Raw genomic sequence first — 24,321 nt, 5'->3', positions numbered from 1 at the left:
CGCTGCAAGCGTGGTGAACAGTGCATTCGATATGGTGAACCAAATTTCCGCGCCGGCGCTTGGGGCGGTGTGGCTGCCTCGACATTCTGCCGAAACACGTCGTTGCCCATGACATGGTTGCATCAACACTGACCATTGCCTTCACCACATACATACTCCAGGCGTCCCTTTCACCATGGCGCTGATACGGCGCAGGCTACGCTGCCACTACTGCAACAACCAGTCACGCGACACGTTCCTACACATGCCCAAGACATTTCATTGTCCGCAATGCGACGCAGTGAATCACTTCGACGAGGTACATGCTCGCTGCATGTCCTTTTAACTCTTCCCAACTGACTTGATTATAGCGCGGAAACATTACAGATCCACCCATTGAAGAAATCGCATCCGCGCCTCAAGCCTCGTTTCAACACCTGCGGTCGCGCTCACCAACACCCGCCATGTCCGCAGTGGGGGATGACATCTTCTGCGACACATGTCAGCGCAACCAGACCCTCTACGCCAAACTCCTCGGCGAGTACCTCCCTGAAGAGGACGACCCGGCATACGACCAGTATCTAGCCGCGTATGACGACTATAAGGATGAGCTCGAGACCCGATATCCACAAGTCTGCAGCGACTGTCTGCCTCGAGTCCAACACCAGATCAGAAATGCGAATCACGTTGCTAGAGCAGACAATCTGGCGCGCATAATGGAAGCGGCCAAGCAGAAGCGCACGACCGTACACACCCACCGGCAAGCATGGACGCTGAGGCTCATTTCGTTGGCCAAGTGGACTTATATTTTGAGCACGGCAACAGGCGTGGTTTGGCATAGTGCTGGGTTGATCATGGGTCCCGACCAAGACATACGGGTGTACCAGGTATTCAGCTGGGATACTTGTTGGACTCAGGCGAAATCGAATTGCTGGATCGACGAAGTCTGTGTACTGTCACCTGTAGTACTCAAGTGGTTGAAGTATGCAATTATTGCCGATGCGCTCACAGTCTGGTGGAATCCCAAGTTGAAAGTCAAGATGAATAGCCTCACAGGACGAATGCGTGGCCTCATGTCCTTGTGGGTGATCCGTGCAAGTGCGGTTGTCCTCCGCTTCCTAAGCCTCTATTACTGGCAAGGCACTGAGATCAATAACGAGACGCTCGTCCACTTCCGATACACTCACATGGGCATGCTCGGCATACTAGCCTTTTCGTCCCTCATGGCATGGAAGGCTGTCCGCATCGTATACGGCGCTGCGCCCTCCTTCCCAAAAGCGACTCGCGAACCTGTCCCCGAGGTGCCTGGTAGCGCAAAGAAGGTTAGGAGAGGCTCTTACCATCCGGCTCATCCCCAGGCAGACCTCTTTGATAGTATGGCGCAAGCTTTCACAACTGGGTTTGAACAGGGCAGAGATTCCTCTCCTCTCCCTCCGTCACCAACCATCTCAGAAGCTTCTTACACTACACACGCTACCGACGTCACCACACCCTTCGCTCAGCGGTCGGCATTCTTGGGTGCCGACGACATGGACTGGACACCAACCAAGCCCAGAGGTCGTTTCTCTACCCAAGCTCCGGAGATCATATCCAACCAATTTTCCAAGACTACTACCCCACCACCTCCAGCACCTCCTCGGTTCAACGAACCCCATTCCATATTCTCCAAGCCAGACCCGAACCCCTTCCGTCACCGGGTCCCTGCCCCGCCACCAACTTCCCTTTCTGCGAGCCAGAAACCAAACCCCTGGAAACCCAGTGTCTGGGCTCCTCCTCTCAAAGAAAACGCCCCGAGTTTCTTCAAAAAGGAACAAAAGGCACAACGAGGCGTGGGAGAAGTATCGGGTCTCGATGGCCTGGGTGTACCAAAGAATGTCAAGAGGGACGCGGAGCTCTTCGCTAGCCCAAAGCTGAAGTACGATTACTATGGGACCCCCAAGGAAACAGGATTGGAGGATACATTCAATGCCATGTTTACAAAGTAGGATAAACTTTGTCCTCAGGCCGTTGAGGTTGCATATATGGTTGGCGTTTTGTTTAAGATACCCGGCGGCGGCTTTTTCCTATGTTCGATCAAGTCGAAGTTTGTTGACCTTGGACGAAATGCTCAGTGTTGAATACCACGTCTTTCTCGATAAATGACATGTACTACTAGTCTTCAAAGCCTCCAAAGTGCACATTTTATAGGACATGGTTGTTCAAATCCATGACTGAGCAATGTGGCGACGCACCGAACATCACTCCATAGACATGTACAAACGGAGTGGGCGCTTGAACGAGTCAGATTCTCTATCTAACTCTCCAGCATATCATGACTTTTCATATGCCGAGCAGAAGCACAGATATCCCAATGTAAAGACTCCGGTAACCTCCCATAGTGATCCGCGGATTCCATCATTCGTTCATGGCGGGCTTGTGGTCCACGTTCGTTTCCTTCCTTGACTCCTTGCAGACGAGTCCTCTATGACCTGGGCTTCTCCTTCTTCTCCTTCCACAGTGCGGACAGACCGACACCGGAAACCTTGACGACCTTGAAACGCACACCGGGAATATCACCCTTGGCCTTGCCCTTACGACCGAAACCAGCAAGGAGGACCTCGTCGTTCTCGTCGACAAAGTTCAAGCAACCGTCGTTGGGAACTGCCAGATCATTAGCCCGTGCTCTCATGCTTGCCACAGGCCCGTCTCGGAGCCCTCTTCAATCTCCAGATGGTGACATACCGAAAGCGGTGACCTTCTTTCCGTTCTTGATCAATTGCACACGGACACACTTTCGGATAGCGGAGTTGGGCTGCTTGGCCTCAACACCGACCTTCTCGAGAACTATGCCCTTAGCATGAGAAGATCCACCGAAGGGGGAGGACTTGAAGGCGGTTCCGAGAAGACGCTTCTTGTAGTGGAGGTCCGCCCATCGTCCCTCGCGGCGATGGTTGCGGAGCTTGCGGGCGGCGTTGAGACCTCTTGGCTTTCCTGAAGGTATCGTGAGCAACTACACAATATACGACTGTGTCCAAGATGGCGACGACGCGGAATCGTGCATTTCTCATCGATCGGAGGCTGCTGGAGAGAGTGGTTGCGTACCTTTACCCATGGTTGCGGTATTGACGACGGGTGTGCTGGGGAGAGAGTGGTTAGTATCGCAGGACGTCGAAGTATTTTCGAGAGCGGCTGGAATCGAGTGTGCGCCAGAGCCAAGCCCCACAGCTTAGCGGCGCTGGCCCATAAGCGGCTAGCGCGACCACGCCATCTTATCTTATCGGGCCCATCGCCCATCGTCATGCCATCTGGGGGAGACGGGGACAATATCGACTGCCAATACGAAACGAGTCACAGGCTAAGCTTGTCGGCAGTTGCAGCTTCTGCAGAGATTCAATTGGGTGCCCGTCCCAAGTCTCACACCAGGGTCCACGTTACCACAACCAGTACTCCACGTTACGCGCCCAGCTCGCGCGTCGCTATGGCTTCCAAACACGACAAGAAAGTCACCAGGACGCAGACTAATCGTCTACCTGCTCCTGCCCTCTTCGTCGGGCCGCCGTCGCACAATGCATCCAACACTTCGTTACACGAGATCCGATCCCCTACAAAGACACCCCTGGTCCGCCAACGCTCACTGCTTTCCCCGGATTCGCAACGGCCTCTTCCCCCTACGACAACCAACGATGGCGACCACCTCAGTCTTACTTCCACAAACCCTTCGGCGCCGTTCCAACGGCGACAGAGACAACACAGCCAAGCAGCAGATGCCGAAGCGTCGTCACGCGCCGAAGCAATATGGGCGGAGATGCAGAACACACTGGAGGAGGTGGAGCTGAGCGCCATAAAAGGCCCAGGTATGACGGTCTTCGGTTCTGAACATTCTCGAGCCCTTGATGAGCTGCGAAAGGCGCAGATAGAACTTGCGAGAGCATGGGCACGCTCAGAAGAGCATGAACAGACACCCGAACAGCAGAAGAAGTCGCAGGACAGCAAAGCGAACGATTTGCAACCACAGAGCCTTGCACACCCTCATGACGGAGCAGGGTCTGGAAAGGGCGAGAAGCTGTTCGATCGAATCAAGCTTGAAGAGGAGACAGAAAACGATATTGAGTTGAGTCGGAAGCGGAGAGAGGAGAATGACCGATACTTTGAAAAGGTAAACAAGGGTGTGCAAGAGGTCGTTGTAAGATTGGAGGAAGTTGCAAAAGCCATGAGGGGGGTTGAGAGCGAGAGCAAAGAGATCTGGGGACATGGGAGCGAAGACAGCGTGGACACTGCAAGCGTCACGACAGCACCGAGCGTAACCTGAGATGGCGAGCAACTACATGCAACAACTGCGCAGAATCATCTACTCATGCACGGGTCATTGCAGATTCTGATAGCTGTTGAGGCTCTACTCTCCTGGCCCGGAGGGATCAATTGCACGCCTTCCTTATACCGAGACGCCACACGCATCCCACAAAGAGCTTTGACTGAAGTCAGAAGAGCTCTCATTGAAGGGCTCCAGAGCTAGTGGTAGTATATCAGAAAGGTCGTGTGCGAAAGGGCCAATGACAACGGAACGTATAACCAAACATGTTATACTCGCGGTGAGTATAGCACATCGGAGCTGCTATACCGTATCGTGCAGAGGAAGTGTTATAACAGCTCAAATGGCGTTGTGTAAAATTATGAGCAGAATGACCGGAAAAACGTATATTTGTACTGTTCTCTTAGCCTGATCAGGGTCAAAGTCTACAGTGTCAGTCCTTCTCTTCCCCGTCGAGTCTTTGCTATACCGTCTACAAGAGGTAGCGGTACTCCGGGTTGAGATCGCCCATTTCGGTCTTTTCGTACTCCGTCAACCCGACATCCCTGACGCTCTTATTTCTCTTCCGGTTTGCCCAGTTGCACATGACAAAGTACGTGCAACAACTCAGTGCACTGAGGCACACAAATCCGATAGCGATTGAGTATCCTCTTGTATACTTTGGCGCATCTTTCTTCAAGAAAGAGTATACAGCAATAATACCACCAATATTACCTAAGGTGATTAATTAGTTCTCGACGTCTAAAACAGTGTATCCCAGGAAGTACTCACCAAAACCAACTTGCCATGCACTTCCCACGGCTCGACGGTGGTGGCCACCCAAGTTCATGTTGAACCAACAAACGATGACCGGCATAGCGGTGTAGGCCCCCATTGCTACCAGGAAGAGCGCTGCGTACTGCAGGTTGCGATTGTCATGCACGGAAATGAGGATAGCGAAACCGGCGATACAGACAGCGATAGGAAACATGGCGAAGACAAAGCGGTGCTTGAGCCTATCGGAGAACCACGCAACAAGCATCGAGAAACCAAAAGCGGCAGCCCATGGGGGAACACTGTGCAATTGTGTTTGGATAGGGGAGTAGCCGAAACCCTGGATAATAGTAGGGGAGAAGTAGGCGTATCCATAGGCGGGAACGATCAAGCCAAAGTACATGAGTCCGCCGAGTAGGATCTTGGGGTCTTTGAAGATGTTCGCCACGTCCTTGGCTTTGATGGGCCGTTCGCGCGCGGAGCGACCTTGATCAATCTGGAGCCTGGCTTTGACAAAGGCGCGCTCGGGTTCCGAAAGCCACTTGACTTCCTCTGGAAAGTTTGGAAGCAGGAAAAAGAATGCAAAAGAAACCAGAACGGTCAAGAGTCCTTCGAGGATAAAGATCCATCTGTCGGGGTCAGTATATGTTGCGTGTGCACTTGTACCATCTAAAACGTACCTCCAGCCACGGTATCCTGCAACGCCTTCCATCTTGCCAATTGCAGAGGCGAGCAGTCCGCCAAAGGCTCCGGCCAGAGTCGTTGAGCTGAAGAAGAACGAGTATCGCTTCTGCGCCTCATGTCTCCGGTACCACATACCAATCAAGTAGAACGCACCAGGGAACATGCCGGTCTCAAATAGACCAAGAAAGAAGCGAGTCGCGAGTAAACCAGCATAGTTCTGGACGAAGCCTTGTAGCAAAGTTACAAGTCCGAAACCAAACATACAGATACTGAGCCAGACCCGAGGCTTCATCTTCTTGAGGAGCACGTTGGACGGAATCTCGAACAAGATGTACGGAACAAAGAAGATGACCAGGGCGGTGTTGTAGCGGTTGTCCCGTACTAGGTCGAGTTCTTCGCTGAGTCCAAAGACGTTTGCATTTGCGATGTTGACACGATCGAGGAAGGCCAAAAGATACATGATGCAGAGGAAAGGAATGACGTGAAGGTCAATTCTAGCCACGAGTTTGGTTTCTGTAGTGTTGGGTGGACACTGAACGAGTGCTGGGTCGTCATCGTAAGTGTTGTCGTAGCGAGGGACAGCATCCGTCTTTTCAAAGTCCGAAGACGGTGCATCTTTTGCAGATGATCAGCGTAGTCCAGTGAATCTGGGAACAGATCGAGTGGTACAGAGGGAAACATTGAAGTTGTACGAGACGTGACTCTGGCGATAAGCTTGCCAGCTGACAAGATTCGTCAAGCATTCCGCGGGAGTGATCCGAGACAACTTGGCAGTGCAATAATGAGACGCAACTTACTTTCTTTCCTTCCGAACATAATGGAGGCTGACTTTGTTCTGTCCGCCTGGCTGGTCGACTAGTGCACCGGAGTAGATCCGACGCCAGATTCGCGCTTGCACTGCACTTGAAACCGGCGGGAGTGAAGAGAATATAACGTGGAAAGCGGACAACGAGACAGAGTCATTGGGAAGGCCGAGGTCGCTGGTGACCCTAGCACAATCTGGCCACTCTCGCATCCTCCACGCTCGCTAACCCCGCATCTTTGGCTCTGCCCTTTTTCCCTTGTACAAGCGATGCAAGTCCTCATTAGGAAGCTGCTCTGCCATTCCCCAGTGCCAAGTTACGGATACACAAGGAGATGGCGCACACGGCGTGCTGACCATTATCCACTGCTCGGCTCTGGCAACAAAGCAGACTGGACAGGCGACTTTGGCAGGGTCAAACCTGTTGAAAAGGACCGCAAGCGTGCGCCTCGCGTGTGATGTAACCATGTGATCAGCGGTGTGGCGTCGGGCCTAATGGGAAAAAGATGCATCGGTGCAGATTGATGCGGCATAGCGAGCGCGCATCATTCCGCATGCCGGAGTGGTGAAGAGTTCCTGGATCCATGTCTCCACTGGCAGAGGTGTTTTTTTACCAGGTACACTTCTAGGCTGATGTCAACTGGAGGCTGTAGATGTGACGGCCAACGGGTGGTCGCGCCGAGTGAGGGCCAGGCTTTATATCCGAAGGGCCAACCTTGTAGTCGGGCAAGTTTGGTTCGGCAGCCGACCTCAACTCAAGCCTGGGCGCGCGAAAGTCTCAGCGTCGTCCACACTCCTTTCCGTTCTTTCCTGCAGCCTCTCGACCGTCCACACTCCAATCTCACCATCTTGCCAGCGACGTATGCAAAGCCCGAGCCTACACATCCAAGTGTGACTGCGAGCGACCCGTTACGATACCCAGAGCGGCTGGCCTGCTGACCCGAGATGGTGAATGCCAAATATGTCGCCTTTACCGTCAACAAGCAGACTCCATTCCTGCAGACACCGGACCAGGCCTACGCAACCGTGATCAACTGTCGGCGCCCCGGCGGGAAGCGCGCGGGGTTGGCGCAAGAGGTGCGCTCTCACAATGTGCCCTTGGCAATGGTCGAAGGCAGTCTGAAGCGCAAGCGGGGCGACGAGGGCAGAAAGGACTCTGAGCAGGCGGGCAACCCTGCCATGCACTCGGGAAGCAATGCGACGACTCCACTCGCTGCGGCACCGGCCCGCCAACTGCTAAATCAACAGTGGCAGCAGCGCAAGCCGACGAGGTTACGGCGGGGCAAGATCCTGTCCAAGGGCGTCGACTTGGACTGTTGGTTCATCATCCTCTCGTATTCGGACCCTGCACAGCTGCTGGAGATGCGTAGCAAGATTGCCTCATGCTATCGCTTCTTGCGGGATAACCCCATGCTCTGGAAGCATAGCAGGGATTACTACTACGGAAATGACATGCCGGACCCACCTCCAGGCCTCACCGAGTTCCAGTTCGCCCATCTGCGCCATGGCCATGGCTGTATGGACTGCGGCGCGCCAAACACTCGCAAGACCTTCTGGGCCTTTCTGCGTCGCATGTGCAAAGACTGTCTCAACAACCAAGTCGTCAAGGAATACGATGCAATTGCCCAGCTGAGGGGCCCCAACGGCGAAGACGTTTCCTACATCCGCGCTGCTCTGCCCAGTGGCATCTTTGATTCCTGGGGCAACTTTGTCGGCGTGGGGCCTGCAAGTACACATGCGTTGAAGACCATCTACTTGCAGTCAGACGTACAGAAGCTTGTTGCCGAGTTCCACAGGGTGTCGAGAGAGAAGACTCCCAACACAGAAGAGACTGCCGCATGGTGGACTGAATGGCTGGCTGCAAAGGCCAAGCAGGTAGAAGAGCGCCAAATGTTTGCAAAGAAAATGGAGCAATGGGAAGAGATGCAGCGAACGGCTAGGACGTCCGACTACAACGCAAAGAAGTCACGGCGCAAGAACTTCTTCAAAGAGAAGGCGTCGCAACTGACCCCGCCCATCAGCGTCAAAGAGCTAGAAGCCTGTCCGGCCTACAAGCGTGCCATCACCATTCCGAAAGATCCCAATAACACGTCCTGGGATCTTCTAAAGCCTAAAATCGTCAAGGAGGCAGCCGAGAACGCAGCCAAGAGGAACTTGGAGGACTCGCGGCCGCCGACAGCATCCAACTCTGGTATTTCCACGCCTACCAGCAGCCTAGATGGATACCCACACCCACACCCACATCCGCACCCGCACCCGCACCCCTATCTCGGTATGATGATGGGTATGCCTCCGCACAACGGTCATTTGTATTGATCATTTCGGTATGTGCATTTCACGTTTGGATGAACAACACACGAGGAAGCTAATGTTTCGGGTAATGATTTGCATTCATGTCATGGCATTGGAGTTTTATTCTTAATGTTGGTTTCTTCACATACGCAAACTGAGTGAGCATTTCCTTGCACGGCGTTGATCAAGACTTGGAATTGCATCGAAGGACCGTGGAAAGGAGGCGTTGAGCGTATTGGCTTCTGTTTCATTACCAATACGAACGCCCTGGATATTCGCAGTAATCGAACTCAGGTCTTTTGCTTTGACAAATTACGTGCACGGAGAAAGCGTGAAGTACCATTGTGAGATCGAGAAACTTACCTCTTCGAGCGACGAACCCACTTTTGCCGTCGACGCCGCCCATCGGAGAGGAACGGCATGTGGGCATGGCATGAGTCAGTCTCGGCGGATTAGAAGACGAAGGCTCTGGTTGGCCACCGTCTCTACCGAGGATGGCCAATACCACCGTGGTAAGAGGATAGTGAAGTCTGGTTGACAACACGTTGAGTACAAGGTGATGACATGTGCTTCTAGAGAGCTCAGGATGAAGATGCCGCAGAGCCTCATCGGCTACCCCTCACTTGGCTGGCTGGCCTGCGTCGATCGTCGCGGCCACAGCGAATCACAGCGTGTGGAAGTCGGATTATGCACGAGAGGGCGACGTCCAGCCCGCAGAGGCTACGAAACCACGGGTTTCCCCTGTCTGCCAGTCTCGACGTTGTCGTCTACCAGGCAGCTTGGACAAAACTTCCCAATCGGCGAAACATGGCTTCTTCGCGATCGGACGTGTGTCGCGGCCGCATCAGATATCGTAATCCCCAGGGCCCAGACGACTATGCCCCGTCGGGCTTGTGATTGGTGCAGAGGCTATCAAAGTGGGTCTCTGCCGTGGTTTCCAGAAAGAAAGATTGTCGCCATCGGGTGTCCGAGGCATTGAGGGCATTGTCTTTAAAAGCTTTCCCGCGCCTACGACCGAGGGCTGTTTCTTTTGCCCGTTACTCCATCTGATCCTCCTGCCTTTGTGCATCCGCCAATTGACCTCCTCAGAGGCAACCCGAACTTATCAAGACACTTGCACCTGCAGCACCATGGCATCGGCCTCACGAAGCTTCTCCCGCGCCCTGCGCACCGCCGCTCCCTCACTACGCACCACCTCGACCCGCTCCTCTGCCCGCTTCGCCGCACCTGCACACAACGCCTTCCGCAACCAGCGACGCGGCTACGCTTCCGAGCAGGAAGGACCAGACAAGCATGAGGGCAACCCAACTGGCCTAGCCTGGGGTGCTGGTGCCCTCCTTGTTGGTGCTGGTGTATACAGCCTGTACACATACAAGCCCGAGTTGTTTGGTCAGACCAGCAGCAGGAAGGTCTTCACACCTAGGTTCGAGGACTACCAAAAGGTCTACGACCACATCGCAAAGAGGCTCGAGGAGCACGACGACTACGATGATGGCAGCTACGGCCCCGTGCTCCTGCGTCTAGCATGGCACGCCTCGGGAACGTGAGTACCATGATTCCCCTTGCATCCAGCAGGGGTGCTAATGAGGAATAGCTACGACAAGTTGACCGGAACTGGTGGCTCCAACGGTGCTACCATGCGCTTCGCTCCCGAAGGTGACCACGGCGCCAACGCTGGTCTCAAGGCTGCCCGCGACTTCCTCGAGCCCGTCAAGGAGGCTTTCCCCTGGATTACATACTCGGACCTGTGGATCCTTGCTGGTGTCTGCGCCATCCAGGAGATGCAGGGTCCCAAGATCCCATACCGCGCTGGCCGCTCCGACCGCGACGTCTCCTACTGCACCCCCGACGGTCGTCTGCCCGACGCAACCAAGGACGCTAGCCACATTCGCGCCATCTTCGGCCGCATGGGCTTCGACGACCGCGCCATGGTTGCCCTCTCTGGTGCACACGCCCTAGGCCGTTGCCACACCGACCGCTCTGGCTTCGACGGCCCCTGGACCTTCTCGCCCACTACCCTGACCAACGACTACTACAAGCTTCTTGTTGAGGAGAAGTGGGCATGGAAGAAGTGGAACGGCCCCAAGCAGTTTGAGGATGTCAAGACCAAGAGCTTGATGATGCTGCCAACCGACATGGAGCTTGTCAAGGACAAGAGCTTCAGGAAGTACACTGATTTGTACGCAAAAGACAACGATGCTTTCTTCAAGGACTTTTCCGAAAGCGTAATGACGCTCTTCGAGCTTGGTGTACCGTTCCAACAGCCTGAGGACCAGCGATACGTCTTCAAGAGCTCTTTCGACTAAGTTTGTGTGCACGAGTACGAGGGAAGATTAGGAGTTTACTTTGAGCCAGAGATATCCATGTAGACTATTAGACCGTTGCTTTTCATCAAGGCAGCATGTACTAGATCACTGTTGGGGGTGACTTGTTTGATTGTCCGCATTGTAGACTTTTGAGCATATAGCACGAGAACAATATTTTCGAAACCTTACACACATGTACTGACTTCTTGGTCGGGAAGTGAGGCAACAGCGATTGTCACCGGGTATGGGACGGCATGTAGAGTATTACACGCTGCGCTTCAACTTGATGCTCTCTCAATCACTCTTCAGCGCACTCGCAAGCTGTGCCGTCTTCTTTTTCCAGTACGCCCGATGGTCCTTTTCGATCTTGCGAAATTCATCCATCTCCTGCTTACCTAGCGCCTCTACCATTTTCTCCAGCTCCTTGGTCTTGTCCTCGGAGAAACTTGGTGTGTGTGGCAGCTTGTCGTTGCGATACCCCGAGGGGGAAGGTGGCGAGGCCTGCTCATGCAATCCCTCTTGAGTAAACAACATCTCTGCCATCGCTTCGTCGCCCAGACATGTGGCTCCCAGCTTCCAGATCTCACTTACGACGGATTCCCACTCTTTTTGCAACGTTCCCAGCTTCGTCGTCTCCTTGGCAATCAGCTCATCATAATGTAGCATACGCGTCTCGAGTGTTTGCACAAAACGCACGTCCTTTCCTTTACTGTCGATACGCCACAATGAAAGCTTAAACTGCGAGATGGGCTTGTGCAGCTGGGTGGCTAGACATTCGTATTTTGCTAGGGCGGAGAGCTTTGAGGGTGAGGCGTTGGGATCTTGCTGACTACTGTTCGGGGCGGTCACTTGTGGGGTACTCTTGTAGAGGTTATGAAGAAGTGATTCGAGGGTTTTGGTGATTTTGAGTGAGGTAGTGTTATAGAGATGGCCTCGGTACTTGTCGCATGCATCTGTGTGGAACAGTATTAGCTCCCTATATGCCGATGATAGAATAGTTGTGCAATACCTCGAAAGGCCACACCCAGAGGATGCTGTTCCGAGAATCCCTTCTTTGCCTCCTTTTTTACTGCACTCCGTGAGCTGGAGTGTGACTTGGTGATCAATAGTGCCGTAGCATCAGCGTCTCCGCCAGCAAACTTTGAGTTCCTGAGGGTTGCCTGAATCGGACTGTTTCCTTGGTCAATATTGCTTTTTTGCCTTTTGAAGACGCTGGCAGCCGAAATTGTCTTCTTGACTCTTGCAGACCATGTCTTCTTCGCTGGTAGATCCATGTTGCCGCGCGCTTGTAGGGCGGGTTCAGTACGCTCAACCTCCATCCTATGTACCATCGATCAGGTGCGGATGACGTGTCAAAGGCGTCATATGAATCCGAGTGTAGAAATGGCTCCACAGTCGGCAAAGGTTCGTGGCGTGTTGTGGTTCTCGGGAGGAAGTCGCGCTGACGTTGAAGGGAAAGAGCACCCAGTTGTATAGGACAAGACAAATCTCAGAGCAGCAGCTTTTTCAATATAGTAGCATTCACTCTATCAGATTGTCTCGCAGACTCCAGCAATGCGAGTCGCTGCATACCTTGATCATCACAAACATATACGTTCTTGTTGTTACAGAGGCAGTTGCCAAGCATTTACAGCCAATATGGTATTACATGACACGATCTCTACACGCCTTTTATGCCTCGCTGTTGCGTCATGTATTGCTTACGGTGCCTGCCCCTCCGCGGGGACAACTACACCTTTCTCTTCCAGCATCTTCGCAAGCGAGCCGTCTTGATGCATGGACATGAGGATGTCGCAGCCACCGACAAACTCCTTGTCAACGTACAGTTGTGGTATGGTCGGCCATTCGGAGTATTCTTTGATACCTGTTGTTACATCTGTCAGCATGCATGGTCCCGTATCTTGTCCTGCGGTGGCCCGAAACGTCCATCGGCTCGAGTCCAATCATCCCAATGCAAGATTAGAGTGTGAGAATCGGAGCGACGTACCTTGCCTGAGATCCTGGTCCTCCAACACGTTGAAGGCAGTAAACTTCTCTGGGTCGACCCCCTGCATGCCCAGGATCTGTATGGTAGCTCTCGAAAAGCCGCACTGCGGTGTCTCTGGTGTACCCTTCATGAACAAAACGACAGGCGATGATGCGACAGCCCTGTCAATCGCGGAACGAACTTCATCGGAAAGTAATCGTGCTTGGAATGGTGTGAGGAATCGTGCCGAGGGGATGGGGCGAGCTGCGCTTGCGCGGGTTGCGGCTCGGAAGGCCTGGTGACTGTTAGTTTGGAAATGGCAGATGCACATGGGTTTCAGATACTGACTGAGGGAATTGCGCGTCTTGCAAACATTGTAGGTGATTGGAACGGTATTGACAAGAAAGCCTGGTGATGCCATCACCTCCGCTGTTCGCCGCACCCGAAGTTTTGGATGAGGTCAGAACGCCAAGACTGCTGATTCGCCAACTTCCCATTCGTTCCTCTTCCTTCCTTGCGCAAATCGAGCCATCACTAATCTCTCGACTGTGTGCGTGATCATCGATACCCTCTACTACCACTTAAGCCGTGTTCTCTACCGGCGCCTTCTTCCGTACATTGACCTATTGGGTTCGCAACGCCGTGGATGAGACAACAGCGAGGGCCAACAGCAGATGGAAGACCGCGTCGACGCTTTCCAATAACACGAGCAGCAGGAAATATAGCTCTGTCTGGTGGCAGATGTCAAAGCCCGCGCTTCCGCCCCTAGCGAATGCCCGTTTAGTGCTCACTGTGCCATTCCAAGAGACAAAAAGAGATTAAGATTGTGCCACAGCTAGCGAAAAAAAATCGATAAAAATTGGTGAGCTCCACCCATTTTCTTCCGTTTCCTACTGCAGATTAATGAAAAAAATGACGGCCGTCGGGATGAATAGCGTAATGCCTGTGAGATCGAGATATGGAACCATACTACGAAGCAGTTTTGACAAAACAGGCGGCCCTATTGTCTTGTTTGAGATATTCGTGAAGAATAGAAAGGCAAATAGATATTCTGCCAACAAGGAGACTGACGTAGAAGCTTGAGGTAAGTGTAGTGGCAATGTCACACCATCCGATACTACGACCTTCAACCTCCATGTTAGCATGCCGGCATTATGCTGTTCACGACGATACGTACCTTTGCAGCCTGTGAACGTCACTTGCAATGTATGTTATGGTCTGGAGCCGAATCGAGGAGATGGCTTTCAATTGTCTGCCCAGTATGACTTCATCGACACAACCAAGGTCTTTAGGTATAGGCTATCGGTACTCGCCTAGTCACAATGCTGAAATCTGATAGATAGACAAGAAAGACAGAGATAACGTCGAAGAGTGCTGACTGAAATTTGAGCCCGCTGATTAACTCATTGTTTTCACCACCATTGTCACCCGGCGGAGCTAAGTTCGAAGCGGATTCTAGTATATTGGGAGCTGTGGTTTCCAAACCTTCTCTGAATATACTACCACGCATCACAGATAGGTTCTACAGTGACAAAAAATTCGTTTTCAAATGCAATAATGGCGATGTCCAATATCTTTCCGATCTTTTCAGCGTGGATCCGCTGTATTTCATCACAACTTGCGGTTGGCGATGGGAAAAATCGCATTCCCTTCGCCTTGGGGCATGATCTAGAACCTTGTATCATAGTTTTCGGATGTCCCCAGGTCTTTGCCGTCTTCTTCCCTTGTCGAGTGTTCCAACACATGTGCGACGTAAGACAATCCTATGATCAGGTCTAAGACCCAGTCAACAGGCCCATGATGACACACTGCAGGTGTAGAACTGAACCAAAAGAGATACCAGGATGAATACCCTATCATGGTAGGTATGAGCAGAAAGGCGAGAGAATGACAGAGTCATAAGCCCCATGACTCATATTTGCAGATCAAGCTCCACGGCTGCTTCCGTCCGGTGCACAAGGGCTGATGTACACCACTCAAGCGACTTTGGTACGTAGGTACCTAGCAACGGAGCAGGCAGATCACTCCGAATCTACCGGTAGTATGCCCTGTCCAGGATCTGCGCAAAGCTTGGCGACACAACGCTCAATGAAGAATCCAATGATCACTGCCATACAAGACCTCTACCGGGAGACCCAAAGGCAGCTCTATACACGCTCAATGAAGAATCTGGCTCACACCACTACTTAGCTAACTTTAGCCGACCTGCTCGGACAGGCGCATCGGGCATGGTCACTTTACCTACTGGCACATCAATCCCAATAAGCCGACTAGTAATCCATAAGTCTGCTACTAGATCTCACAGAGCGAGGTGATGACAGAGTCAGACCTATCAGCTAGTCTACTCAGTGCGACATAGGAAATACGGTGTGTGTACTCTGGAGAATGAGACGGGACTCACTCTAACTGTTTGAGGCATGGAGTGCCCAAGAAACGGTCTAGAGGCTGTTGTGGGTTGTTCAGAGTGAGTGGCTACTTGCTGGAGAGGCCGCTGAAGCTGTAGAGCTGGTGTAGACTGTGTGAGAGGGTAGAAGCAAGTCTAGGGTACTTGATGGCTGGAAGCAGGCCCATTCGCTTGACCGGAAATTTGCAACACGGCGGGACGACCTCAGGCCTCCCGATTGTGTTTTAGATGTGGCCAATTTATCCGTTGTGATACTTGGCCCAAGCCCACGACTGAAAGTGAACAAGGTATATCAGCTCATCAAGCAATCAATCTCCTTCGCCTCGCTACAGCGGTTGGGAAGCATCTTGCCGAAGACACGCGAAGAACTGATAAGCAATGACCCCTCCCCTTGCTGTCACGTTGGCCTAGTCATATTCCCGCTTGTGGTGACGTCTCGATGGCGAGAAACTAGTAGTCTGATGAGCTAGCCTTCAGATATCGACGATGATTGCGCTTCCACGAGTGGACCTACGTTGCACTGCAGTTGGTCTCGGAAAATCTAAAACCGACATTGATGAGGCGATGGAGGTCTCGTCAGACCTGCTGCACCTACGCCGCCTCCAGGTTGCCGGCTAAAGTACTAACGATGAAACGGAGTCTCAACTGCTGCCGAGCCTAATGTTGGTCAATCAGGAGATATTGCGCTGCCTCCCTCTGGCGAGGGATTGAGCTGCATGTAAGAAGGATGGTGTCGGTGGTGTCGTTGGAGGTTATCGATGGCTGTAGTAGGTACTCGGGCGTCTCGCAAAGATCAAGGTGATGACACTGTTTGCCCATATTTCCAGCTCTTTCGAAGATGGAAACCGTACATCAGGCGAGATAGGCCGGTGGCCCATTACTCAACCACTCCCAGGGCGGCATGCCGCTCGCGGAAAAGCCGGTAGGGCTGAAGAAAGCGATGCGACGCCTCCTGGACATTGCGGATGCAGTATCGCGGGGTTCTAGAGCCAGCCTCGCGCAAGCGGTGCGCCTATGGGGAGTATCGATATACGCCTATCCGAATACCAAGCTCGTATCTGTGGTGTTGTTGCTGGGCACTTCAAGCCTCGAGGCATACATATGGCATTTGGCAGTCGCCTCAGGCCCAGGATGTCTCTGCGACACACGCTACCCCCCATTCTCCACCAATCCCCACACATTTGCGTCAGCAATAGACGACGGCAATGGAGGAGATATACTTGGCACACGAATACCTTGACTGATGGCAAACGCAGTGATTGGTGCGAAATTGGCGTGTTTAGCGACGGTAGGGCAAGCGTACGGATAAATTCTAGCTCCAGCTATCGGCGAGCGTACCACGGTGCCCGCACTGGTCCGTTCACTATGCTACAGCCCCGAGCAAGCAACGCCTAGTGCCCTTTCTAACGGCATATTCACCGTCCAGCCATAGGACGGCTTTAGAGCCAACAGACGCGCGGGTTTTACGGAAGCTTGGTGCTTCCACCTGCGCTCGACATGGTTCTATCTCACTATCTCCAAACTTCACACACATCGCGATTAAATCGAGACCTGGTCCTGCATCCCACCACCCCACGGATGAATATACGGCGCTCACTGTGAGACGCCTGTATTTCTCCAGATACAGCCCCACTGCCTCACACCCGTCGACGTCTGAGAGATGGTAGCGACGGTTGTTCGAGTTTGCCAGTTGTATACCGCCCGTCGCATTCTCGCCGAGATCCAGCATCGCATCAACGGTTTCAACACCTACGGTTAACAGTAACAAGCAGCACAGCGCACAACTCTATCCACCCATGGCTACCATGGTGCAAACCGGGAGCGTGACGACGACGACGACGACGACGACCTCCCATCTCAAGGAGGGCGCCGTCATAGATGTGCAGGAGATTCCGAGTGGCGTCCGGCCGGCGCTGTTGATCCTGCACAACGAGGGCGAGGAGGACATTGTAGGCATCTTCGCCGATGTCCTGGGCCAGAAATGGGAGTCGGCAATGTCGGTTGACGACGCGCTGGCAGGGCCGCGAGAGACGGTCTACGGATTAAGCAATAGGCTGGCCAAACCGCAACTGGACACCTGGGACCGCTCCAGGCTGTTGATCAATACACATCGCGTAGACGGTGGTCACGAATTGGACGAGAGCATCACCGACCGATGCGACTACGAATACCTCTATACGCGATCACCATTTTTCCGTCGAGACGTGTCGCGCTACCTCGGCTTCATTCTGGGCCAGATTGGGCCCCATCGCGATCTCATCAAGAAAGCGCGCACGACACTGATATCGACTACGTTTCCCGATGTACACGCTGCGCTTCCTAATCTGGACATTCTGTCCGTCGGCGCAGATGCGATTGAAATACGAGTTGACTTGCTCGAGGAGCCTCTACCAGGTGGGACAGTCAGCAAGATACCCAGTTTGAGGTATGTCGGCGAACAGGTCATGGTACTGCGCCAACGCACAGAGCTGCCAATCATCTTCACCACTAGATGTACAAAAGAAAACGGCCGGTTCCCCATGGACGATCCTTCACTCTTCTACCGGTACCTCGCGCGCGCGATACAATGGGGCTGCGAATACATTGACGTGGAACTGTGGCTGCCAGAGGAGATTAGGAGGAAACTTGCAGAGAACAAGGCGTGCACCAAGATAATCTCGGCATTCCACGACTTCTCGGGCAACTTCAAGTGGACTTCACCTGAAACACAGCGCCTGTTCGAACTGGGCGCCGTGTATGGGGATATTGTCAAGATGTACGCATTAGTGAATTCGATGCAGGAGAACTACGAGCTGGAGTATTTCCGGTCCACTATCCAGGCCAAATATCCTCACCCGCCCTTCTCGGGCCTCAACATGGGCCCCATGGGCCAGCTGTCAAGGACGTTGAATAAGATATTTACCCCAATTACACACCCACTGCTGCCGATGATTGCAGCGCCTGGCCAACTTAGCGCAGCCGAGATTAATGCAGCGCTCCACACTATGGGCCAGATGCCCAAGCAAGATATCTACGGCATTGGAAGTTTCCGATCAACGTCGCAAGCCATGTTTTTCGAGAAGTGTTTCAACGAGCTTAGCCTGCCGCATTCGTTTGGGTTTGCAGAGAGAGCGCCCAAGGCTTCGATTGAGCACATTCTTCGACGCAACAACTTTGGCGGTGCATACATCAACCCGCCGTTAGCGGCTTCGGCACCTTATCTGCCTTCCTTGTCGAATGCTGCGCGGGCCATTGGGCAGGTCGATACCGTGCTGGTGCGTCCAGGGACAAGCAACGCCTCCTTCATAGGGGACAACACTAGATGGAAGGGCATCCGGGCAACACTGACTCGCGACTTTGTGCCGTCAGCATACAGTGGACAGGCAGCCTTGCTGCTGGCTAGCAACGAGGCCGATGCATCGGCCTCTATTTTTGCACTGAAGAATTTGGGAATTGGGCCCATATATACGATAGGGTTCAGGTCTCACGGGCCACTATCTACTGACGTGTCACCGGTACGATCGGTAGACGACGTGAAGCGGCTGCAGCAGCCATTCGTTATCATTTCGGCTCTGCCTGCTGAGAAATCGCTCTTAGTGGTGCCACTGCTGAAGCACTACAGGGTTGCCGGAAGGAATGGAAGCACCAACGGACATGGGGCGACAGGAACGAAGGCCGCAGGGAAGGTGTTCGTTGACTTGGCCAGTGGGCCCCGTAAGGCCGACCCGTTGGCGATTGCTACATCGGCCGGATGGACAGCATATGGTATTGCTGACGTCTCAGCATGGACGACAGTTGAAACAATACGGAAGCTCGTAGGCCAAAACGTGTGTTATGATTTTGTGCGGTTGGCATCCGGAAGGGGACATTTTTAGATTTAGCAATTAGCAATGTACACATTTGATGACCACTTTTCATGTCCACACAGTCACACACAACAACCCTGTTTTTTATCTGTAGAGCACATGCAGCGTGACAGGAGCGAGAACCAGGGATGAAGGGTGTCTCTTGATGACGGGGGGGGAGAGGGGGCCCTCGTGGGAGCTGTAACCGGGGACGGGGGCTGCAGGTAGTGGCACGGCGGTCTGGACTGATTGGCTTGCGGGCGATACCCCAGATTTTCTAGAACATATTCGATGCAGTCCGGCGCTACAGGCGCAGCTACACCGAGACGAGATAGCTGCGTGAGACGGGCGCAATTAAAGTGCCAAATTGCTAGTAGCTGCATGGCAGAGAACCGAGGCACGGTGCGCTGGCTGAGACGGCATGAGATGGACGATTCCTTGACGTGCGGCTAGCCTCTTACCCCAGTGGCCTCATGATTGTCATGTTTTTGTCCTAGCAAGGGCCCCGAAAGCTGCGTATTCGATACCCTCTACTCGACTCGGCCCAACGGTTCCAAGGTTTTGCTCGTGGGCTGTTCTACCGCGCAAGGCTAGATACCCCGAGATCGTCGTCACGCGTCCCCTTCACCCCCAGCGGTTCCATAGCTGCCAATTCCTAGTCAACAGCATCCACTGAGTCGCATCCGAGTGGGCGCGCACTCCCGCTTCATCAAGCCTCGCTGTCCGCGCGCACACCCCCTGCTTGGCTCCACTGCCGTAGGCCTTAATTTGTACTTACATCTTACGCCGTACCGCGGGCGTGCTTTTCTTCTTCCCAACGTCCTGTTTGCCATCAACTTGTACATTTTGACCCAGAGAATGCTTCTGGTCCATCGTCGTGTAGCGTCGCTATGTCCACCGAAGTGTCGCAGTCACTGGCCGCCGCAATGGCCAGACCTCAGATCGGCATCGACCGACTTCCCGCCCGCCGTGTTTCCAACGAGCCGCGTGAGGCCATGAACTGCAAGAGTTGTCGAAAGCGAAAGGTAGCGTTTCTGCACTCGTCTTCTTCTCCATGTGCTAACCCAAGCTTCAAGATCAAGTGCAATCGCACAAGGCCGACCTGTGAAGCCTGTCAGGTGTTCAACTGTCCGTGTATATATGGTACGCTCCACTCTCCAGCCTCCCCCCGGACGCATGCAAACATGGGCTGACAGCCCGCTCTAGATGCTGTTCCCAAAAAACGAGGACCAAAGACCGACGTCCTCGAGGCCCTCCTGAAGCGTGTTGACGGCCTGGAAAAGCGCCTTGTTTCCGAAGGAAAGAGCGATGACCCAGCCGAAGTCGACCCCACCTCGCAGGAGAACAACAACAACAACAACAACGCCGCCACCACCGTCGACACTAAACCAAAAGACGTGGCATCGTCGCAATCCCCACACGGATCCTCGCCCCGTCGCTCGAGTGCCACCAACCATGCGAACCAGTTGATGTCGCCCATCGAGCCAAGGTACCTAGTCACAGCATACCATCTTGGCCCGACGCATTGTTAATAGTGTCTAGTATACAATCACCAACCCTAGCACCCGACCTGCTTCTAGACACCTATTTCGCGAGAATCCATGGAAAGCCCTACTACATCCTGGACGAGTCGACCACGAGACAGCGCCTACAGGCCAATCAGCTTCCCGGTCACTTAGCCTGCGCTATTTACGCCGTGAGTGCCAGGTACGATTCGCCCATCCCTGAGCATTCTTGAACACAACTAATACATGTACCCCAGATATGCACCCCACTTCGGAGGATACAGCTCTGCAGTGCGCATCGGTCAAGAGTATGCCCGTCGTGCTCGGCTAGAACTTGAGATAGATGAGCCCTCCATCGAAACCTTGCAGACACTGATGCTGCTTTCGCAAGCAAGCTTCCAGCTAGGCAAGGGAAAGAAGACTTTCATGTTGCTGAGTACGAACTCGTTGCCATCACAAGCTAGTACAGGGCTGACTATGTTCTCAAGATTCCGCCATCAGCATGGCATTTGCGCTCGACCTACACCGTGAACTACCGACCGGCATGAAGGTCACACCCGCCGAACGTGAAGGGCGACGCCGACTCTTCTGGTCGTGTTACCTTATGGACCGTTTCGCTGCGACCGGCTCCAAGCGACCCTCGTTGATTGCGGATGAATCAATCGTACTACGGTTGCCGAGCTGGCAGCTGCACCCCGGGGCCATGTTGATAGACGGCGATTACTTTCCAAATGGATGCAATTTGCAGTTCATGGGCGGCACTGGAAAAGGCGGACAAGGAAGCATGGGTATGCTGATCGGCATAGCACGCATCCTGGGTATAACAAATCGCTACCTTGCAGCCGGTGGCGTCAAGGGTGATTCACACTTTCCCTGGCACTCATTATCCAACTTATCCAAGATCCGCCAAGAACTCGACATATGGGCGTCAGAGACGCAGGACACCTTTACCTCCATCGAGGCTCTCTTTGGTCAACCCGACAGTACCATACTTGTCCTCAGCAAGTTGATATACCACCTCATACATTGCCTCATCTATCGGCCTTTTCTTCCTGTGGACTTGGCTGAGCTGTCTGGGACGTCGCAGCACCAACCTTGGCAGATTGAAGCAACCAACCTATGCTTCCTCCATGCAAATGCTATTGCCGAACTTGTTGAGATAGGTAGGGCTTCGTCTATCATAGATTGGCCAGCCTTCGTCGGCTATTGTGTATGTACAGCTGGCACCATCCACGTGCATGGAGCACACTACCCAGGAAGAGAAGGAGAAGTTTTCTCAGTCAGTGCAGAATTCCTGTCTCGTGAGATGCAACAGCTGTCCGAGCTTCGCTTCATCTGGGCTGGAGCTCAGCATCAGCGAGATACACTGCAGACTATCTACGGATGTCATACAGAGCTCGTACAATCATTGGCGAGCAATCCTATGCGCTACGCGCCGGTCTTCCAACTCGAAGACTTCTTCGACAGGTATCCTGGCCAAATCTTCGATGGAGCGCATATTACGTTTTTGGATATAGCGGTCGAGTCCATTCAGGAAGGGTAAGCAACTGAATCTCAGCATCCAGCTATTGTGCTAATGATGCGATAGCCTTGCGACCTTCAACATCGAACAACGGAATAACATGTATATGACTAGCGGCGTCATTGGCAATGCTCAAGGCTACCAAAAACATTCCGCGCCCTCGCAGCACCCGCAATACTCTAACGGTCACCCAAACAAGAAAAGAAGAGCCACAACTTCATCTTCCAAACCTGTAGCCCACTCACAGGGCATCCCCCCAACACCTACATCAGCCACTCATCCGCCTATTGTACATACTCACAGACCTTCGGACGCCGGTACTTCGGAATCCAATCCAAGCCCCGGAGATACTAGAGCGCATCATAATGAATCCAGTGTGCCTCCCTATACTCCACCATTGCCCAGCAGCTCGCTGAACCCTCCGAACGCTAATGGGGGTGGACTTGCTCTTCCTTTTTCGCCAAACTTTTCGTTTTCACCACTGCCGCAGTTTGCGAGTCTGGCGCCATCACCAGTTCCGCGGACAGCGAATCTCAACCAAAACCAGGATAACAACCATCCGATCCACTTTGATCCCATGCTGAGCATGCCAACACCGTACGAACAGCAGCCGACACCCGGCGCCGGAAGTACGTCAGGCGCATCGGTGCATACAGACCCTGACAGCAAGGATCCTTTCCTCAGCTTGCTCGAACAACTTGCCGAAAACGAAGTCAGTAGGGGCGGTCCGAGCGAGCTAGACTTCTTCTTGAGTGGACAGAGTACTTGAAGTTGCTCACCTTTCTCGCCGAGTTCAAGACGCCGGAGTATGCACTCCTGCAATATCGCAACGGAGCACCGGAGCGAACGTGCCACGATCATCACATGGGTTTAAATTTGGACCTGTCTTCATTTCACAGTAAATTTTGTAATAGCTTTGAAAGCTATCATTCAGGGCCCATCATCGACCGGCTTGGTCCGGTCCGGGGGTTTCTCAACCAAAATCAGTGCGGCGTAAAACAGGAGGACTTTGAGCACAGGGAGGCTCGCTTCACAGCCTCGTATCTACGGTGAACGAATGTCACGGCCGCTATATGTAAACTTGTATAATAGTATTGATCGCGAATGAGCCAGTGCTCTCAAGACACCAGCCGGCAGTCGCAATGGCTGCCAGCTCCACACTATTCAGACAGTCGTCAGACAAGTTCCACCGCTCTGAAGACAAGGTACCGCTGCTCTGCTTAGACGCCCACACCAGAGCCCTAGGGTCGGCTCCGATGTCGAGGCCCGCATTGGATGCGCTTTGTGTCATGGCGGGGAGCGGCCTCGGTGCCTATATGAGAAGCTCAGCCGCTAGGGTGCGGAAGCACACCATTTCGAGTCAACGACGTGCATAGCGATGGCTTGATGTTCGCGTTGAACGCTAAATACACCCCGGTTCTGTGTGCATTAGCGGCATATCTCGCATACGAATAACCCGGGGTTCGGCGGTATCATGGGGGACACCCCGGGAACTCCAGACACCGGTACATCAGGGACCTGCCTTGCTTGGGTGAGATGGACATGAATAGTATGAGGTTCAAACACACCTCCTTTCTGAATTGTCTAGAACATTGATCAACACGGAGCGGTCAGTCCGTAGCATGATTCCGGACATTCGACGCAGGCACGAGGTGTCAGTGCGATGCAGGTCATCACTGTATTGCCGCCCCCCCTCCGCCGCACTACAGCACAGCAACGACGGAGTCTCCACACCGTGGCTTGCAACGGTGTGTGCGCAAATGTGGAGAGAAACAGCGAGCGAATCCGAGGAGCATCGAATCCTTCTTGACGTTAACGCGGAGAACGCGCCTCCGTTGCCCTAAATCGCGCGCCGAAGAGAAATAACGTTTTAGGTGTGGTTCATCGTCGTCACCGACAACGAACTTCTGGAAGCCACGAACGCCAGCCGGCATGGGTTTGTAGAAAGGTGTTCACGCCACACAAGAGAATAGCCAGGGACCAGGTTTTCGGCAGA

The 24,321-nt window shown here is 53.4% G+C and overlaps 9 protein-coding genes across 9 annotated transcripts; 6 read left to right on the top strand and 3 right to left on the bottom strand.

Annotated features, from left to right (window-relative positions):
• Nucleotides 1–175: 175 nt before the first annotated feature.
• ACET3X_004052 (uncharacterized protein) lies at nt 176–1,964 on the top strand (the record flags this gene model as incomplete). The annotated part of the gene is made up of 2 exons (XM_069450214.1): nt 176–298; nt 351–1,964. 2 exons carry the CDS (start codon nt 176–178, stop codon nt 1,962–1,964), a joined length of 1,737 nt encoding a protein of 578 aa, XP_069308030.1.
• Nucleotides 1,965–2,440: 476 nt separating this feature from the next.
• On the bottom strand, nt 2,441–3,070 carry ACET3X_004051 (40S ribosomal protein uS12; the record flags this gene model as incomplete). Its single annotated transcript, XM_069450213.1, has 3 exons — nt 2,441–2,619; nt 2,701–2,949; nt 3,061–3,070. 3 exons carry the CDS (start codon nt 3,068–3,070, stop codon nt 2,441–2,443), a joined length of 438 nt encoding a protein of 145 aa, XP_069308029.1.
• A 366-nt stretch (nt 3,071–3,436) lies between these two features.
• Nucleotides 3,437–4,267, top strand: ACET3X_004050 (uncharacterized protein; the record flags this gene model as incomplete). Its single annotated transcript, XM_069450212.1, has 1 exon — nt 3,437–4,267. One exon carries the CDS (start codon nt 3,437–3,439, stop codon nt 4,265–4,267), a length of 831 nt encoding a protein of 276 aa, XP_069308028.1.
• A 472-nt stretch (nt 4,268–4,739) lies between these two features.
• Nucleotides 4,740–6,520, bottom strand: ACET3X_004049 (uncharacterized protein; the record flags this gene model as incomplete). The annotated part of the gene is made up of 4 exons (XM_069450211.1): nt 4,740–4,981; nt 5,039–5,649; nt 5,701–6,319; nt 6,502–6,520. The coding sequence occupies 4 exons, from the start codon at nt 6,518–6,520 to the stop codon at nt 4,740–4,742; spliced, it is 1,491 nt and encodes a 496-aa protein (XP_069308027.1).
• A 931-nt stretch (nt 6,521–7,451) lies between these two features.
• ACET3X_004048 (uncharacterized protein) lies at nt 7,452–8,822 on the top strand (the record flags this gene model as incomplete). The annotated part of the gene is made up of 1 exon (XM_069450210.1): nt 7,452–8,822. The coding sequence occupies one exon, from the start codon at nt 7,452–7,454 to the stop codon at nt 8,820–8,822; it is 1,371 nt and encodes a 456-aa protein (XP_069308026.1).
• A 980-nt stretch (nt 8,823–9,802) lies between these two features.
• Nucleotides 9,803–11,347, top strand: ACET3X_004047 (uncharacterized protein). The gene is made up of 2 exons (XM_069450209.1): nt 9,803–10,341; nt 10,393–11,347. Exons 1-2 carry the CDS (start codon nt 9,929–9,931, stop codon nt 11,102–11,104), a joined length of 1,125 nt encoding a protein of 374 aa, XP_069308025.1. The 5' UTR covers nt 9,803–9,928; the 3' UTR covers nt 11,105–11,347.
• A 51-nt stretch (nt 11,348–11,398) lies between these two features.
• Nucleotides 11,399–13,445, bottom strand: ACET3X_004046 (uncharacterized protein; the record flags this gene model as incomplete). The annotated part of the gene is made up of 5 exons (XM_069450208.1): nt 11,399–12,057; nt 12,114–12,424; nt 12,809–12,968; nt 13,092–13,365; nt 13,419–13,445. The coding sequence occupies 5 exons, from the start codon at nt 13,443–13,445 to the stop codon at nt 11,399–11,401; spliced, it is 1,431 nt and encodes a 476-aa protein (XP_069308024.1).
• A 3,403-nt stretch (nt 13,446–16,848) lies between these two features.
• ACET3X_004045 (uncharacterized protein) lies at nt 16,849–19,363 on the top strand. The gene has a single exon (XM_069450207.1). The coding sequence runs from the start codon at nt 17,271–17,273 to the stop codon at nt 19,326–19,328; it is 2,058 nt and encodes a 685-aa protein (XP_069308023.1). The 5' UTR covers nt 16,849–17,270; the 3' UTR covers nt 19,329–19,363.
• Nucleotides 19,364–19,767: 404 nt separating this feature from the next.
• Nucleotides 19,768–23,428, top strand: ACET3X_004044 (uncharacterized protein). The gene is made up of 7 exons (XM_069450206.1): nt 19,768–20,323; nt 20,375–20,441; nt 20,505–20,787; nt 20,841–21,005; nt 21,061–21,239; nt 21,292–22,342; nt 22,392–23,428. The coding sequence occupies exons 1-7, from the start codon at nt 20,189–20,191 to the stop codon at nt 23,092–23,094; spliced, it is 2,583 nt and encodes an 860-aa protein (XP_069308022.1). The 5' UTR covers nt 19,768–20,188; the 3' UTR covers nt 23,095–23,428.
• Nucleotides 23,429–24,321: the final 893 nt, after the last annotated feature.

This window comes from Alternaria dauci, chromosome 3 (assembly GCF_042100115.1).
Source record: "Alternaria dauci strain A2016 chromosome 3, whole genome shotgun sequence".
Classification (NCBI taxonomy): Eukaryota; Fungi; Ascomycota; class Dothideomycetes; order Pleosporales; family Pleosporaceae; genus Alternaria; species Alternaria dauci.
This window is presented reverse-complemented; position numbering and strand designations above follow the sequence as displayed.

Excerpts from the sequence above, each read along its gene's own strand:
- ACET3X_004047 (XM_069450209.1), top strand. The coding sequence starts at position 9,929 with ATGGCATCGGCCTCACGAAGCTTCTCCCGCGCCCTGCGCACCGCCGCT. Across the intron at positions 10,342-10,392 it reads GCATGGCACGCCTCGGGAAC|CTACGACAAGTTGACCGGAA; the intron begins GTGAGTACCATG and ends AATGAGGAATAG.
- ACET3X_004045 (XM_069450207.1), top strand. The coding sequence starts at position 17,271 with ATGGCTACCATGGTGCAAACCGGGAGCGTGACGACGACGACGACGACG.
- ACET3X_004044 (XM_069450206.1), top strand. The coding sequence starts at position 20,189 with ATGTCCACCGAAGTGTCGCAGTCACTGGCCGCCGCAATGGCCAGACCT. Across the intron at positions 20,788-20,840 it reads ATGTCGCCCATCGAGCCAAG|TATACAATCACCAACCCTAG; the intron begins GTACCTAGTCAC and ends AATAGTGTCTAG. Across the intron at positions 22,343-22,391 it reads GTCGAGTCCATTCAGGAAGG|CCTTGCGACCTTCAACATCG; the intron begins GTAAGCAACTGA and ends ATGATGCGATAG.